Raw genomic sequence first — 16,174 nt, 5'->3', positions numbered from 1 at the left:
AACCGCACTATATTAGACTAAGTGCGAAGTAGCTTCCGCCTTTCTAGAAGCTAGTTCTCGACTATATAAAGGTGGCCGATATAAGCCTCGTAAGTGTTAGGCTTATTAGGGTATTTAATAGCTTCGGTGCGAATAATATCTAGGACCTTAGCCTAGAGATACTCCTTACGATACTTATCTTTATAAGGGTATTATAGCTACCGGTAAATAGTGTCTAGCTTAGTTACGAACGTACGTATAGACTAATTATGCCTCTAGGTCCGTCGTATATACGTAAGGGTAGCTTCGCGGTATATATTCTTAGGGTTATTAATAAGCCGTAAGTAGAATTCGGTGAAATCCTACTAGGTAGGTCGTTCTAAGAAGGACTATAGGTGCGCTCGCTATTAGTTATAGCGATCGTCTAATAGATAGGTGGCTATAGTAGTCACCTTATTAGGTGCGAAGGCGTACCACTAGGGGTGTTGTTCGAAGTGACTCTTAAGTCGATTCACGAATATATAGTATTCTTAGGTATTTAACCCTACGAATAGTTTGATCTTTATATCCGCCCGAGGTGGTTAAAGGCGTAGGGCCTAAATAGTCCCTAGGGGCGTGTCGGTCACTTCGGTCGCTTAGGTGCGAGGGTTAGTTAACGTATCTAAGCGAGATTCGAGTTTACGTCGGGCTAGTGCCTCTTCTACCTACGCAATCCGGTCTTTAAGCTTATTAAGGGAGGGCTCGGACGGGGGCGTAGGGGTAGGTTGAGGTTAGGTCGTAGTATCGGTAGTTTGTTGCTACGAACGCGACTAGGTTTAGTAGGGGCTCGACATAATAGTGAAAAAGGGGTTGATAGCTCTACCGGGCGTACTCGCTAGGTGGAGTAATTAGAATTACTAGGACCCTACGAGGTCCTAGTGTAGCAGTATAAGTACGGGAAGTAGAGACTATCGTCGAAGTGTATGTGTAGGTGTCACAAGAGACTAATTGCTGGTCCTTTATGCGAAGGCTAGCGAGTGCAATAAATATAGTGCGCTTAGCTAAGAGACTAGGCGAAATGCACGACCATCATGGTCTATGCATGCGCCTATCTATCTGCACACTACGCAGCCCAAAGGCTCACAGTATACTTTCAGGCACCCTCAGGCACCTGTCAGGTCGAGGTCCTGACACCGAGCCGGATGACCGGGTGTCGCAGCACTAAGCTATTTATAGGTCCAAAACGGGTGCCGACGCGCTTGTAAATAGAGGTATATAGTAGCTCGAGAGTCTAGCTTCCAAGGACGGCCGGTTTTTTTCACGATTCTCTAGCCTTTCGCCTACTAAATAGCGTTTTAGCGTATTGTAGATTGTCTTACGAGAATAGCCGAAATCATTAGCTAATTTCACCTATAAGACACCACACTCGTGAGCAGATACAATAGCTGATTCTTGTATAGCAGTAAGTTGCGCTGTTTTGCTATTTTTTGCGCCTATTCTCATTGCAATTAGAGCAATAGGGGAGGTGTAGGAAGAAAAATAAAATGGTGGGTTGGTTGCCGGGTCAAATTGTAGTGGGGCAGTGGGTAAGAACATATGACCTGTATCTGTAGATAACTTTCACTAACCAACTAGATGTCTACATATAAAGTACGTGGAAGCCCAGCTTCATACTACCTGGTTTCCATCGTTGTCCAATTGGTAGGTCATCTCGACAATGTCCGTCAGTGGCCAAGACGGTCGTGACCCCACAGAACTCCACAATAAATACAACTATCATGCACATGCTACAAGAATTATTGTTCTAACGACCGCCATCACCAGTAAGTGGTCAAGCCCGGGCAATCTCAATCAGGTGAGTTTGACTCCTGTGTTTCGACCACTGTGAGAGTTAACGAGTCAATATAGTCTAGTTCCTTACATTTAGATTCTCGCTTGGGCTCACTTGAGCCTTCGTTCTTCGATAGAGAACTAATCGGAATATTGCTAGGAAACAACCATGGCTCGCACAAATCTGCGAATGGTCTTCACCATCAGAGGCTAGAGTAGGGGTCGGTAAACAGTGAAAAGTCCTCTATTGAGGGCTGAGTCTTGCGTTTTTGCCACTGAAATCTGCACTTCGGCCGGAATAGCATGTCCGACATTGCTTAACCTCGAACTGATGCGACCGGGAGTGCAAGTGACTCGCACGCTGCAGTATTGAAAACTAAGCGAGCCTGTGGCCGTTCTATAAGAGCACTCAGTAAGAGGGAACTAGAGAGCTAGGCTTGTTTTGAACCAACTTCGAAGATAATACACCCCATAATGATTTATCAGGCCGGCATCGTTGTTCCCAATTTCTGAACCCAAATGGTCCATTTGATAGCTAAGTTTAGGAACTGCAGAGCAGGTCTCACAATATTCAAGCAGCAGCGTCATCAAATCTGCCTCGTCAATTTCAGAACTAGTGAGGTGTAAACCTCATTATCCTTCGGGAGTTTCACCACCCTTTCGGATCAATTCCTCATATGCCTTCGTCTTTCTCGTGTTGATTCCTACAGGGTTATTCTGGGCACTAGAGTAAACCAGTATTATTAACCATACCACATCATCGTAGCCTTTCCCTTGATTTCACCACTCACCCTCTAAGCCCAGAAGCAACTTTGGTCGAGGCTTTGTTTTGATCATCTCCAGCGTTGTATAGCTCTTTGTGGGGATGGCCACCGACAGCATCTTGACCAAGGACAGCTTTAGGACGTCCCTCCCCCTCACCTGAGACGTTCGAGTTGTTCAACGATCTGTAAGTGGAAACTCCGATATTAGCGTTTCCTATCCATAACCAGCTTTATGCTAGGTAGCCCACTCACGTCTTATGACTGCTCATAGAACCAAAGATGTCTTTGGAGTTGGGAATGCTGGGAATCAGATGGCGAATGTTGTTCGGCAGTTGAGTCAAATGATAATCATGTTATACTATTGAACACGCGAATATGGAAATCGTACTTACCGGAATGAATTGTCATGATACATTGTGACATAGGAGACATTTCGTCATGGTGCCGTCATTTGTGTAGCGTAAGCCGCCACGTGGGACGGAATCAATTTATTTATTTTTTCAAGCTCCCACGGTCTTGGAGTCATATGCAACCGGCCTCTAGGCATGCCGGCTATTGGGGTGGTCGTATTTAGATCATCCCTCTCTGCTTGATATAATTTTTAATGGTCAGACACTGGGAGGTGTATTAGATTGAACAGTCTCTAGACATTAGTTGCTAAGAATGACTCACATCCTATTGGTGGCGAAAAATCGTAGAAATGAGCATGTCCAGGCTTGGAAAGCGCACTTGCAATCGTATTGATTACCCGGGTGTTAAAGACCTCGTCAGCATGGCTAGCCGACTTACAGGTATTTAATCACAACATTTGGCACAGATAATCCAAGGTCTTATAGATCCTTAAGTATACAACCCACTTCCTTCCCATCTGACAATGCAGAACCTTCGCCAACTGAGACCTACCCCGGGCGCACAAACAGGACCCTTGATCAGTCTCCTCCGCCATCCACATGACTTGGTATTTTCTGGGAAGCAGACCGAGTTATACCAAACCAGGTCCGAGGGTCTTAGCGACACAGACAAAAGGCCCTACAAATAATGCAACAGAAGCACCAAATGCCGATCTAAGCAGGGACGATTCAAAGGCCCAGGAGGATAAGATATATGTCTCTTCTCGTCTGGAATATGTGCAGTCGCATTGGAGTCCACATTACTGACGAGGATCTACAATCAAACATATAGAATCGCTCAGGTCCTCTCCTGCCGCAGCTGGAATAACAAAAGGGCATGAGAAATACTATAGTCTCAAAGCGCACCGTTAAGGACCAAATACCGAGAGTGGAGCATTTAACCCCTATGTTGAATCGAAACAAGTGAAAGATCATAACAGTGCCACGGCTAACCGCTACGAAAAGCGTTGACTACCTCAAATTTACCTCCAGCACTTCGTCATTTAACGTCTGTTACAGTTTTGTTAAAATCTAACTGTATCTTATTTACCTTGACCCCTCACAACAAGCGATATGCAGATTGCCTCGACTAAGCATATCTGTGGTTGGTGCTAGCTTGATGTGACCAACGGTAGATATCAGTCTGATGTGATTGGGGCCGCCTATCAGTGGATGTGAGGAAAAACCCGGGTCATTCTCATTTGCCGGATAATTTTACCGTGATTCGGCTGTCTGTCTTGTACCCCACACTTACACCCGCCAGACTCTTTGTTAGCGCTTGTGTGAGAAGGCAACTTGCGATGGATATCTCCATTGAAGACACACACCTAATAAAATCATAAATATGGCTGGCGAGGAATTTCCTTTATGGGAAACGGTTCCTCCACGGGGATCGCTACCTATCGAACAATATTTGATTGTATGATACACAATTTCTCCATTACACTAACCGTTTGTTAATACGGTAGTCTCTTAATACACCTACACATACATTTGCCGATAACTCTACTTCCCGTGCTCATACTGCTACACTAGGACCTCGCAGGGCCCTAACATTAATTCGGTCCAATTGTCATCTATACAGAACACCCATCAAGACTTTGTAATGCTTTCACGGCCAGTATAAACATCGATTCGCGCTCTCTTTTGTCACCGAGAGCAACCTCTTTTCGTAAGTTCAAAGTTTGCTAGATAAGCTGATGCTACCCGCAACCAGTCAGGAGTATCCCCGGCAGTGATAGACGCAACGGAAGACAAGGTATCAAAGGTGTACGAAGACGAACAAGGCACGGTTCTAATAAGAATACGAAAGAGATAGGATTGGACGGATCCTGACTGTCAGGACAATTTTACCTATTCTCTTTTCTAACAGGGATATAGCATCCCAAGCCACCGAACTACCAATCAAAATCTCCACTGCTTCATCCAGTTCTCCATCAGGGGAGCATCGATCGCCTTTAATTGTCTCAATGTCTTGCTTGCCTCCTGGGTCTTCACCGTCTCGGTCCATGGACCAGGCTTCTCTGCCATTGCAATCGCTTTGAAGAAGTCGAGGATCTTTAGCGCAGGCTTGTCTTTCAGGTCATCCTCTGTGGCGTTGACGACAGACTCCAGAGTTTTGATCCACTGCTGTAGACTGACCGGCTCAACATCGAAATGATTAGTAATGGCTGGAACGAGAGACTGCCAGTTGGCAGCCCTTGGATTTACGAGGTGGAAGGCCGCACAAGGCTCATCTTCTTGTGTGATACGCCGAGTGCGGACAATATCGGTGATGACTTTTGCAGTTATATCCTGGCAAACTTAGCTACTAGAAAGGGAAGGATAGTTAAAAAGGAGCTTACCACTGGAAGCCACTGCACTGACACAGATCCCAAAGAAGTTGGGATCTGCTTGATCGTCTTGGATGTTGCAACCAACGATGGTACCCATTCCTGTTTATTCCACATCCCCTTCTCTGTGGTTGGGCCTCCAATCTGGCCCACACGATGGATACTAGTTGGGACACCGCATCTCGCGGATGCACCTGCGCAGATCCTTTCAGAGACATGTTTTGACTCACCGTATCCTTGGCGGAGGGCGACACTAGGATCATTAAAAATTATCTCTGGGATCGAGGGACCCTTTCCAGGATTGTATCCTTCAATGGTAGAGATGGATGAAATGAAATGAATATGGGCTGTCCTTTCACTCGCAATGCTGAAATCAACCAGTCGACGAACACCTTCAATGTGAGGTTTCTCAAATGACTCTACTCGATGATTGAAGTTCACTTTCCAAGCATTATGAATTATAGTATCAACTTCATGCAGAAGCACCTCGTACTTTGCTTCATCGAGGCCCAGTCGTTCTTTGCCAAATTGCGCCTGAAGAAACTCCAGGCGACGTGGGAAGTGGTCGAATGTTGCGAGACCCTTTTCATGTAAGCTCTGCAGCTGTCTCGAGGCGGCGTCTATCGATCGGTTGAGGCAGTAAATTTTGGACACGCTGTGATCGCGTAGGAGCTCGTACAACAGATAGGTCCCCAGTGAGCCGGTTGAACCTGTCAAAATCACCGTGTGGCTTTCCCCCAGATCGTCGGAGTACTTCGAGACAAGTTCAGCCAATCGGGCTTCCCTGTCACTGTCGCTTTCAGACATTGAAGCGGCAGACGGCGAGTCCTGCCCTTTGAGAAGATTCAAAACATATCCAGAGAGATGAGAAATTGTCGGGTGGGAGTACAGCTGCTGGCTGTTGAATGCCGCGGCCCCGATATCCGGCCGCGCAGATCGTAGGGCCCCCTGCAGAATCTGTCCCAGTCGCAGCGTTTGGAGAGAATCAAGACCCAAGGCAAAGATGTCCGCATTTTCATCAATTGAGGAGACAGTCAATATATCGACCAGAACCTTGGTGATATAGGCTTTAATGTGTGAAACTGAATCCTCCTTGCCAATTTGTGCAATGTCGCCCTGAGCGTGGCTTGCATATAGAGCTTCAATTTCATCCGCATAGTCGGTCAATACTGAACGCCGCTGAATACTGCCTTTGGGGGTAAGCTTGAACCGCTTGGAGGCACAGGTTATGCCGATGCGATCCTTCATGATACGAGCGTGACCCGGGGCAGAGTCATTCGCCGTCTTGATCACAGGCCAAATCTCCTCGACGAGGGAATCCCGCTGGCCATTCCAAGTATCCCATTGAGGCTCTATGAGAGCGCTAGACTGGAATCGTCCCTGGCCCAATATAACAGCGCGTGCAACAAGTGGGTGTGACGAAATGATTTCCTCCATGGAAGTAGGGTTGAATTTCTCGCCGTTGCTGAGGACAATCACATCATCCAATCTGCCATGATACAGCCAGACCCCGCTCTTCTCGGGATGCTGGGCAAATATATCTCCCGTAGAATATTCCTGCTTATGTGGATAAGTGTGGAAGACAGGATGTGCGTCTCTAGTCCGTCCACGAGGGACGACAAGTTCGTAAAGGCTGTCACCGATATCACGCATTTCGAGTCCATGACTTGGGTTCCACTCCAGGTACCTCCAGTCGTTGTTGTCTTGATGTTTCAGCGTCCCGAATAGGCCACATTCACTTGATCCTAGAACAGATTGTAGGTGGGTTATCTCAGCAATGCGATCGCCGACTTGGGGGGCCAAGGGCGCTCCTCCGAAGGCAACCATGCGGAATTTCTGTAAACATTGCATTCCGAGGTCGGAAGAGCTGAGTTCCTCCAGAATAGAAGGTGGAAGAATCGCTGTCTCGGGTTTCTTCTCCGCAATGATTTGAGACAGCAGATCGGCTGTCAGAGGCTTATCGGGGCTCAGAAGGAAGGGCGTCCTGAAGAATATCGGCGTCACCATGTTGAGAAGACCCATGAAGTGGAAGAAGGGGCTCATGGTAAAGAAAAGCTTTCCCTGTTCAGCGACGGCTACCAGACTGCTCTCCCTATTGGTTGGAAGGGGAAGATTCCCAGTCTGCATTTGTTTAGCGAAAGAAAATCAGTGAAGGGGAGATGCTATTCTCACCTTTTTGAGCGCTTGAAAATACCCATTTGTCATCGGAACTGGCTTGGGCAGACCTATATTGTAACAGTCAAAATGTTAGAGACACGGGGGCCAGGTAGGAGTCATTTCGCATTGGAAGGCCTACCAGTTGTCCCAGAGCTATGGATGTAAACCACCACTCTATCTTCCGTGTCACTGACTGGGTCATTCGTCGGCGTAGTGATAGTTGGTGGGCTCCCCCTAAAAATCTCCCAAAGACCGGGCACCTCCCATACCCGCAAGGACGGCTCCGCCTCTCTCAATTCATTAACTTGACGGCAACGCTCAGGACTAAACAGGATTTTGACGCAGTCCGTAGCCCCCAACACATGGAGCGATGCCTGTTCCGAATTCCTGGGAGAAAGCAGGAGCGCCTTTGAACTTAATTAGATATCAATCCCTCGGGAATGTAGATTGCGGAGACCCACTGTGTGTTGCAGTCTCATACAGGCGAAGACGAATGCAGCATATCTGATATCATTGGCACCGAGATAAGCCAAGGTTGACGGCTCATTCGAAGATGCAACATTGCCCCCGATCCAGAGAACCATCTGCTGGATAGCATCCGCTAGGTCAACAAATTTTACATCTCTCCAGCCGTCAGAGATGTTAGATGAGAATGGTTGAACGCAGTAGAGCCTTTCGGGTTCTTCTGCGATGATGGTATCAAGGTTCTGCAGTACCGTGCGCTGAGCAAGACCGATCGATCCCATTTTGATAAGTCTTATTCTGAAACAGGATCCTAACAATTTGGGGTTATTAGAAGTAGAAAACTGGGTGTGTCGGGTTTCTTTTCAATCCGTCAAGGCCCTTGAGCATGGCACGGGCGCGTGATATAGATGTATCTGAATCTTCCTGCAGCATGCAATAGTATAGTGGAGCCGCAGCTACTTCGGCTGCATATTTGAGGGGTGTGGATAACCGACGGGGCGGGCGTTCGACCACAACCTACATAATGCATGTAGGATTAGAAAGCTTTCGAGAAAGGGACTTGGAAGCAAATGATTATGAGATCTGACCATATCTGACCCGGAAGACCTTGTGTCATGATATTATAATTAGGTCTGATAATTCTCCAGGACATTATATATTTCACATGATGATTTTAGAAAGTATTGGTCTTTCATCGAATAAGGAAAGATAAATGAATAGGGATCTCCCCAGCACCTAACACTAATCGCTAGTACCCTGTACCAAAATTCAAATCAATTAGCGGTGTGTGTTTGCAGCTCATTCACTCGGCGAAACTAGGTTCAGCCAGCCCTTATTTTTTGGTTCTTATCCTGCTCAGGAAATGATCTGATCATTCAGCTTGATCAACCAAACCGTGTGGCGTGGGTCGAGGTACGCGGAAAAAGCAAAATAAATGACACATCAGAAACCAACTCTGGCTTAGACGATCCACGACCCTCTGGATTCACTAGTCGGCGCTGGATAGGGAAATCGTCCCAAGGGCGTGGTTCGTTTGATGTGGTTGTAATAGCCAGTAGGGTGCACACAAACTGTGGTCATGCATCCGATTCTAAATGGAAACAAGATCGCATCTCAAGATTCGGTAGCTGCATATATCCTATGTACGAGCAACGGCTTCTATTGGCTGCCCCCTCTTTTTCTTCCAATGTCATAGGCGTCAACTTAGCGTTAATATGGAGTTTTGTAGCGTTTTTGACCCGTTAGGTCTCAACTCCCACCCTACTTCCTACCCCCTGTGTCTATGTCACCATACTCAATGCAAGAGTCAATTTATGCGGTTTACGGATCCTATTGCCGGGGCTTGGGTCTTGAATATTGTCTCGAGTCACACGGAGCCATTTACCTGCTCACATCCGGCTCGTCCGACCGCCAACATCATTCATAACTTCACGACTACACTATAGGAAGCTCCAATATCGGGTTAAGTGGATCGGATATGACGAAGATTTGGCTTACTATCTTGCTAGCAATTTTAGGAATGCTCCGTAGAAGCTGATCTATTTCTATGATACCTGCCCTCACCGACCTAGACCTCCGATGCGTCTCTCTTATTAGATAAAAGCTGCACTAGAAGACAAATATCTCGATGATCATAGAGTTGACGATATAGCTGCTGCCGTCTAGGGACTAGACAAAATCTTATAGGGGGGTTATGTAACGCATGATAGTCGGACCACTTGAAGAAGTTTGCCAGATGGCTGGATGGGAAGGCAGTGAGTGCAGGATCCGAGATGATTGGACGAAGGAGGTGCAGATAGACTGGCTTCCTAGCGTCCCTCCTGTTCTCTTTCTCTTATTCTCTCGAGCTTAGGTGGCACCAAATAACTGTATGTTGGTTCACCTAACGGATATTATTGTTGCCTTAGCATTGAGTACAAGAGATGCAATTGCCGGACTGAATTTGACCACGGCGAAAGTAAAAGCAACCATCAGGCAAAACAGAATAGCATACAGAGAAGGTTTTTTTCGAGAGGAACAATCTTTGGGATTTGTAGATGTATCTCTCAAAAGGCAAATACTCCAAACCATATCCGCTGCAGTTGATGTGCCAGGAAACGTAGCCATGCCTGTAGCTCGTCCAGAGCTTAGCAAATGATTGTATGTTTTAATAGATCTGGCTCCTTTCGTCTTCTGTGCTGTCACTGATATTATTGGCCCCAGCTGGGCGCCTCCAGATATCCGTACGAATACACGTTGTGAAAGCCTGATCTAGCGCAAGGGTTGTCTTCTGTACTTCTTCAATCGTCTCACAACGCGTATCACGGAAAGTCCAAAGCTTCTCATGCTGAGATCTGAACTTGTTCAACCTCCCCACCTGCCGGCGCACTTGAGCCTTCATGCGTAGATAGTTCCATGTCTTTCCAGCGAGAACCTCCTTCGGGCAAGATAGCAAATCGTTCATGTAGCTTATGAACTTGCAGATGAGATGTATGACTGTAATCCAAAAGCGCAAGGGAACTTCTTCATTCGAGAAACTTTGAAGATTGGGATAAGAAACAACAATGACCCAGCATTTGCGGAGCGGAAATAGGCTAGAAACGATTCGACCGGACACTCTTCCGAACACGGATGCGACTGCCCATGATTGCCGATCTGAACCGGTAGCTCATTCTCCAGACGGGTTTCTTGGGCGCAGGCGTCTATAAAAGCGCTGTAGCTGTTCGCAGCCTGGCTGCCAACCAATGGGTCCTGCGACCCAAAGTATTCAGCACACATTGTACGCCCTTGGGTGAGGACCGTACACCAGCGATTCTCCTCAGGTAGGTTTTGCCAATGATTGAAAGTGAAGGAAGACAGACTCTTGCGGTCATCCAGTTGCAGAATGGCATTGTCATCGGAGGCCACAAAGAGATTGGTTACAATAGCCATGACAAGGAAACACACCGCACATTGGGCGGAGCCGTCCAGAATAGTTTCCAGCACTTTACTTTTGTTAGGAAACAAAAGCACTAGATGTTTCTCAGACCAAGAATAAAGATCCTGCCTAAATATCTTGTCAAGTAGTCTATTCTAGTGCTGGTATTACATATCTTCGAGCAAGAAATAAGATCTTGCGGAGACACTGCGTGACATTCCTATTATCTTTTTGGGCCAAGCTCTTGTCGTCATAGAAATTGAGACAATCAAATTCTGATGTTTGAGGTGAATAAATTGCTCACCGGGAGAAAGATGAGGTAGATTTTCAACTTCTAGTAACTTTATGCTTGAAGAACATCATGCACATACAAACACACACACATATATATAATGATTGCATGGTTATTTCATACGGGGTTTTATTTTGACCTATGACGTTATGGCACATACGCTGTGAGGTGACGTATCTAGCGAGGGGTTGCGTGATTTAGATTTTGTGGCTGGCTGATCTCTGACTGTAAGTGTTGGGTCGCACTCGCGCAGGCTACGCGTCGACAAATTACTCAATTAGTGAACGACTGCGTTTCAGCTGAACTAGTTCACCGCACATTAGAGCTGAGAGCTGCTGATCCATGATAGGGAGATGCGGTTAACAACAATTCTCCATTTGCCAAACATGATTGGTTTCGGGAAAACCAGTCTAGACTCCTAGAGCTTAGAGTATCCGTGAGAACTGATGTGGGCGTGAGTCTCGACAAAATAGCAGCGACAAAGCTTCCAACAGTGGGCCATTTCGGACGGGTGTTCGGTGCAACGAACCTCGAACTTTGGACCCAATAGTGCTTCCGCCAATGAAAAAAGAGACGCGGATTGGGGGCCCCATCTGGACATGGAAAAGAACATCCTCGGTCATAGACGGGACGGTGAAAAGCCGGAAAGCCTGTCGTTGTTGTGCCACCCATATATATTGTTAGTGCGTTTTGCGTTGGATTATACAGGAGGCTCGAGTCCCCAGGCAGGAAATATTTCATAAAGGAAGGCAAGGTCATGGGATCGGCAGTTTCTATTGAGCAAGCTGCATTGTTCATGTTAGCAATGTCCTCACCGACAAACCAGGAAGTGGAACATACATATCACTTCCGAGCTGACATAACCAACGAATTTAGGAGCGTTTGGTGGTGGCTGAGGCGCAACATTGAGAATCCTTCTATTTCTATCTGTGGGCATACAAGGATGCCAGGCATGGTAGTGCTTCATATCGTTTGGTTTCTTTATTCTTTCTTCTTTCTTTCTTCTTCCTTCTTTTTTTTAGAAATTTGACGAATGTCGAATCCTGACTTTGGGGTAAAATGGTCTGAAAAAAAAAGTGAGATGATAGTCTACTCTACGTAGGTACTAAACGATATCATTACTACTTCGTATCTAGCTCTACTAGGTATAAAGTGTTATAAAGAGGATAAGTCCCGTAATTCTACGCTTATTAAGATATCTTCCAAATATATAATAGAATATTTCTATAGTCTATTTCTTATTATAAGAGAAGAAACGATAAAGGTAGTATAAGACTTAACGTATAAATATCCTATCGTAACGTTAGCCGGTAAGGCTCTTTTAGGGCCTCTAGTTTTAGGACTATACGGAAAGGACAAGAAGATATATATAGAATGAAAGTGAGAGAAGGTGTAAAGAAAGGGGGTTCAGTGTTTGCAGGATAGAGCCTGTCAACTAGGTAAGACGACGATGCCAGGAAAGCAAGTAGTATATTGGAGGAATGCAGAGACTGATTCTTGGAGAACCTATGGGTTCTCCAGACTGGACTATTTAATATAGGGGATGAGCGTTGCGGTGAGCCAACGCTGACGTGTCGACACGTATATTGTGTCGATCCTCTGTGAGTGCGAGAGATCTGTGTATGGCTCCTGAGGACTCCGTTACACCCCCAGTCTGCCAGACTAGGCCACCCCCCGTGGGATAGGCTTTGGGCTTTGTGGGCTCTGCGGAAGTCTATTCAGTAGTACCACACGAATAAAAACAAGTTATCCCCTTATTCACTACTTTTGATTCCAATAGATTTGGTGGGGTCCACATTCTCCTTGTGGGAGGCTTCTCCTTTGTCTACTAAGTCGGTTAAACCCGCAGGAAGACCCTCGGCGTTGTAGGTTTTTTGCATTTCAGTCTTCTCTCGTCGCATGTCCTTTGATTTTTTGACACCGAAGCCATCGTTGAAGAGGGTGAAGGCTTCGTCGACCGATAGGCCCTCTAGAAAAGGCAAATTAGCAACGCACCATGGCTCGACCAAGGGTCATTGCTTACTAGTTTCAGGATAGCAGAGGTAGGCAAGCACAAGGCCGATAATGATAAAGAAGAGGTATAGACCGTATGTCCCGCTGGGAGTCAGCTATTCGAGTCTATAATTGGATCAGCTAAATTACCCAACGCTGAAACGGGAGAGAGACGGACTCGCTGAGGAAGGACACGGCGACCACCAAATTTGCTGTAAAGCTTGCGGTTGTGCTGATAGCACTGCCCGCCGCACGAATCTCGAGAGCGAGGTACTCGGACTGGTACCAACAAAGGTGTGCGTAGGTGGAGCCAAAGCCGGCGACAAAGATGACAATTCCGGCGATGACCAGGCCGACGTCCTTCTGGGGATAGGGGTAGCCATCAACGAGGACGTGTCCTGTGGGCTTGCACATGAAGTAGAAAGCGACGAGACACCATGTGAGACCGATGGCCATGATGGGACCGAATCTCATCAGCAGCCCACGGCGACCGATCCGATCCACCATGACCATGCCGCAAAGAAGGAAGAAAGTGTTGGTGATCGAAGGGATCAAACCGCCAACAGACGGATTGGAAAGGCCTAGTAGCCCGAACAGCGTGCCAGCGTAGTAGAGAAGGGTGTTGTATCCGGTGAATTGACCAAAAACCTGGATAAGGCTGACGGCGAAAATTGAACGGCGGTACGGCTTGTGCGTCCACAGCTTCTTGGAGCGTTGCCAGAAGGTGGTCGAGCGTTGCAGAGCTGTGGTGGCGGTAATGTGATCCTTGACGATGCGCAACTTAAGCTCGATGATTTCGGGTGAGGCGAACTTGTAGATTTTCTTAAGTACTTCTCGAGCCTTGTCGTCCTGGCCACGAAGGATAAGAACGCGGGGCGACTCCGGTAACTTATGCATGAGGGCGAGCTGCAGAAGCGAGGGCAGAATGCCAAGTCCGAAGAGGATCCGCCAGTTGCCCTTGACGTGCTGCATGCCGGCACCAATGGCGACAGCGACTGTCTGGCCGAACGGAATGCAGAAGCCATTTATCCCGACACACCGCCCACGAACGGCAGTGGGAGCCAGCTCAGTTATGTAAAGTGGGCATATAACAGCCGCCCCACCCACTCCGACGCCAAGGATAAGACGACCAGCGACGAGCTGGCCGAGAGAGAAGCTCGATGCGATGACAATAGCACCGGCAGTAAAGTACAAGTCCGATACCAGTAAGCAGAACTTTCGACCCCATCTGTCGGCAAACATGCCCAAGATGGCTGCTCCGAAGATGGAGCCGATTGTGGTGGCCGCTGTGGCAATCTCCTGTTGAGGGTAGGACAGTGTATGACCACCAAAATCGGTCCCAATATAAGGAAGTGCAACGCCAACAACGCCGGTGTCGTAACCGTATAGGAATCCACCAAGGGCGGCCTGGAATTTGTCAGTCGATTCGCAAAGGCTTGTACGCGTCGTATCTGACCGAAGTTATCAAGAAAAACAGGTAAGGGGTCATTTTGTCCTCATTTTCAGCTTTAATAACGTGCTCATCCTGGAACCCTGATTAGTACCATTCCGCGCCGAGATAGGGCCGAGGACTTACGACTAAGTGACTTTGTTCGACTTGGGGAATCCAATTTTGAGATACAACAGAGTGTTCCCGTGGTTGCTGATCCGCCGGAATGGTATCGACGTGGGATACCATGTTGTAGAAGCCCAACTGATTGTTTCGAGCAAATATGGAGGGGAAGATAATGAGGACGAAAAGCATCACTCTTATATATGAGGTGCTGGGATTCTCTGGGCCTTAGGAGTCATGTAAATCGTTGGATCGTATGGGGAGATGTTCTGTCACGGAAAATGGGTGCCGGTAGTGTTGTCGAGGCCCAGCACGAGTAAATCTGGCCCTACAAGTTTATTGGTTGACACGGTATGATCTTATAACCTTAACTTACGAACTTTGATGGATTTGGCACCATTTAAAATAGTTTAAAATAGTGTTTTTAGAGGGGGCGAGCTGTCATACTCCGCAATGTGCAACGGTTTTCAAGGCTCCAAACTCGGACATTGATGTGGTTTTGTGGCGGTTCCTCAACGTGTTCTGTGCCACTTCAGACGGTCCAGCAACTTGAACGGAACAAAATTTCCCCCCGAAAATGAGCAGCCCCAGCAGCTTGCGAAAAGAAAGCAAGAAGGGAGGTGGGGGGAACAAGTGGTGGTGGACCGGAGGCAAAGGTCAGACAGAATCCGGGGTTTGCTCACAGTCCATGGTCTATTGGCCCGCGACTCAAGAACGAGAGTTTGACTTTGTGTGTCATCATACAGAAATCCTCAAAAATTGACATCCGGTAATAAATGGTAATTTATGAAAGGCCGGTCAGGGATTGGCCGTGGCTGGTAGTCGCGTAAGTTCCTTGACGCCACACCAATCGGCCATAAAACCGGGTCGTCCCAGCTGAGTTCAGCCTTTCGGTGGATGGCCTCCGGGGCGGTGGTGCGGAGGCGATGTGCTCCAGACATATAGCCGCATAGGATCCGTCCAGTTTATTTTGGGGGGAGTCATTACTAACTCCTTTGAGACGGGAGCGCGGAATCCTTGCTCTCCGACTGAACTTGGAGATTGTTCATACTTTTGCTCTCCTCTGCCAAGTACCATTCAAAACTAAACAGTGTCATTGGTGGTTCTGGATTGTGCTCCTCTTCAATGAATATCCATATATTGTGGTAACCCGGGGAACAACGCAGGGCCGCGGCGTGCCCAAACTGGATACACCATTTCGCCCTGTGCTCACAATGTTGCAGTTCAGAGGGAGAACAGAATGATATATATACAACACGAACGTCCAAGTTTATTTCAAATTAACTGGGTCTTCTCGTTGTACATACAGTCAACTCCCGCCACCTGCACGCCCTTCAATCCAAGTGAATTCCTCTGCAAACCGCGTAAGTGCGTACAACCTGAGGTGATGGAGTAATATCTAAATCCTGATTCCTCTTCGGTAGGTAGGATATTGATAACGCCTAAATATTGTTATTTCGTTTCTTCTACATACACTTTTGATGGCTAGGGCTACAGAAGTAAAAGCTGTATTCCTCTAGCTTTTAAGGATATATTCCGGATAAAT

The 16,174-nt window shown here is 47.2% G+C and overlaps 5 protein-coding genes across 5 annotated transcripts; 1 reads left to right on the top strand and 4 right to left on the bottom strand.

The window, feature by feature from the left end:
• Positions 1 to 1,675: 1,675 nt before the first annotated feature.
• PENARI_c007G04204 (uncharacterized protein) lies at positions 1,676 to 2,002 on the top strand (the record flags this gene model as incomplete). The annotated part of the gene is made up of 2 exons (XM_022630872.1): positions 1,676 to 1,813; positions 1,949 to 2,002. 2 exons carry the CDS (start codon positions 1,676 to 1,678, stop codon positions 2,000 to 2,002), a joined length of 192 nt encoding a protein of 63 aa, XP_022488916.1.
• Positions 2,003 to 2,421: 419 nt separating this feature from the next.
• PENARI_c007G06952 (uncharacterized protein) lies at positions 2,422 to 2,967 on the bottom strand (the record flags this gene model as incomplete). The annotated part of the gene is made up of 4 exons (XM_022631010.1): positions 2,422 to 2,512; positions 2,580 to 2,735; positions 2,805 to 2,852; positions 2,945 to 2,967. The coding sequence occupies 4 exons, from the start codon at positions 2,965 to 2,967 to the stop codon at positions 2,422 to 2,424; spliced, it is 318 nt and encodes a 105-aa protein (XP_022489180.1).
• Positions 2,968 to 4,846: 1,879 nt separating this feature from the next.
• PENARI_c007G00150 (uncharacterized protein) lies at positions 4,847 to 8,177 on the bottom strand (the record flags this gene model as incomplete). The annotated part of the gene is made up of 5 exons (XM_022630684.1): positions 4,847 to 5,236; positions 5,287 to 7,395; positions 7,447 to 7,499; positions 7,571 to 7,838; positions 7,893 to 8,177. The coding sequence occupies 5 exons, from the start codon at positions 8,175 to 8,177 to the stop codon at positions 4,847 to 4,849; spliced, it is 3,105 nt and encodes a 1,034-aa protein (XP_022489386.1).
• Positions 8,178 to 10,042: 1,865 nt separating this feature from the next.
• PENARI_c007G08443 (uncharacterized protein) lies at positions 10,043 to 10,806 on the bottom strand (the record flags this gene model as incomplete). The annotated part of the gene is made up of 2 exons (XM_022631067.1): positions 10,043 to 10,312; positions 10,537 to 10,806. The coding sequence occupies 2 exons, from the start codon at positions 10,804 to 10,806 to the stop codon at positions 10,043 to 10,045; spliced, it is 540 nt and encodes a 179-aa protein (XP_022489409.1).
• A 2,032-nt stretch (positions 10,807 to 12,838) lies between these two features.
• On the bottom strand, positions 12,839 to 14,754 carry PENARI_c007G02874 (sugar porter family MFS transporter; the record flags this gene model as incomplete). Its single annotated transcript, XM_022630815.1, has 5 exons — positions 12,839 to 13,053; positions 13,108 to 13,181; positions 13,255 to 14,483; positions 14,533 to 14,601; positions 14,653 to 14,754. 5 exons carry the CDS (start codon positions 14,752 to 14,754, stop codon positions 12,839 to 12,841), a joined length of 1,689 nt encoding a protein of 562 aa, XP_022489352.1.
• Positions 14,755 to 16,174: the final 1,420 nt, after the last annotated feature.

The sequence above is a fragment of the Penicillium arizonense genome (genome assembly GCF_001773325.1).
Source record: "Penicillium arizonense strain CBS 141311 chromosome Unknown PENARI_contig007, whole genome shotgun sequence".
NCBI classification, from domain to species: domain Eukaryota; kingdom Fungi; phylum Ascomycota; class Eurotiomycetes; order Eurotiales; family Aspergillaceae; genus Penicillium; species Penicillium arizonense.
Note: the sequence above shows the minus strand (reverse complement) of the source record. Positions and strands in the feature narration are given on the sequence as shown.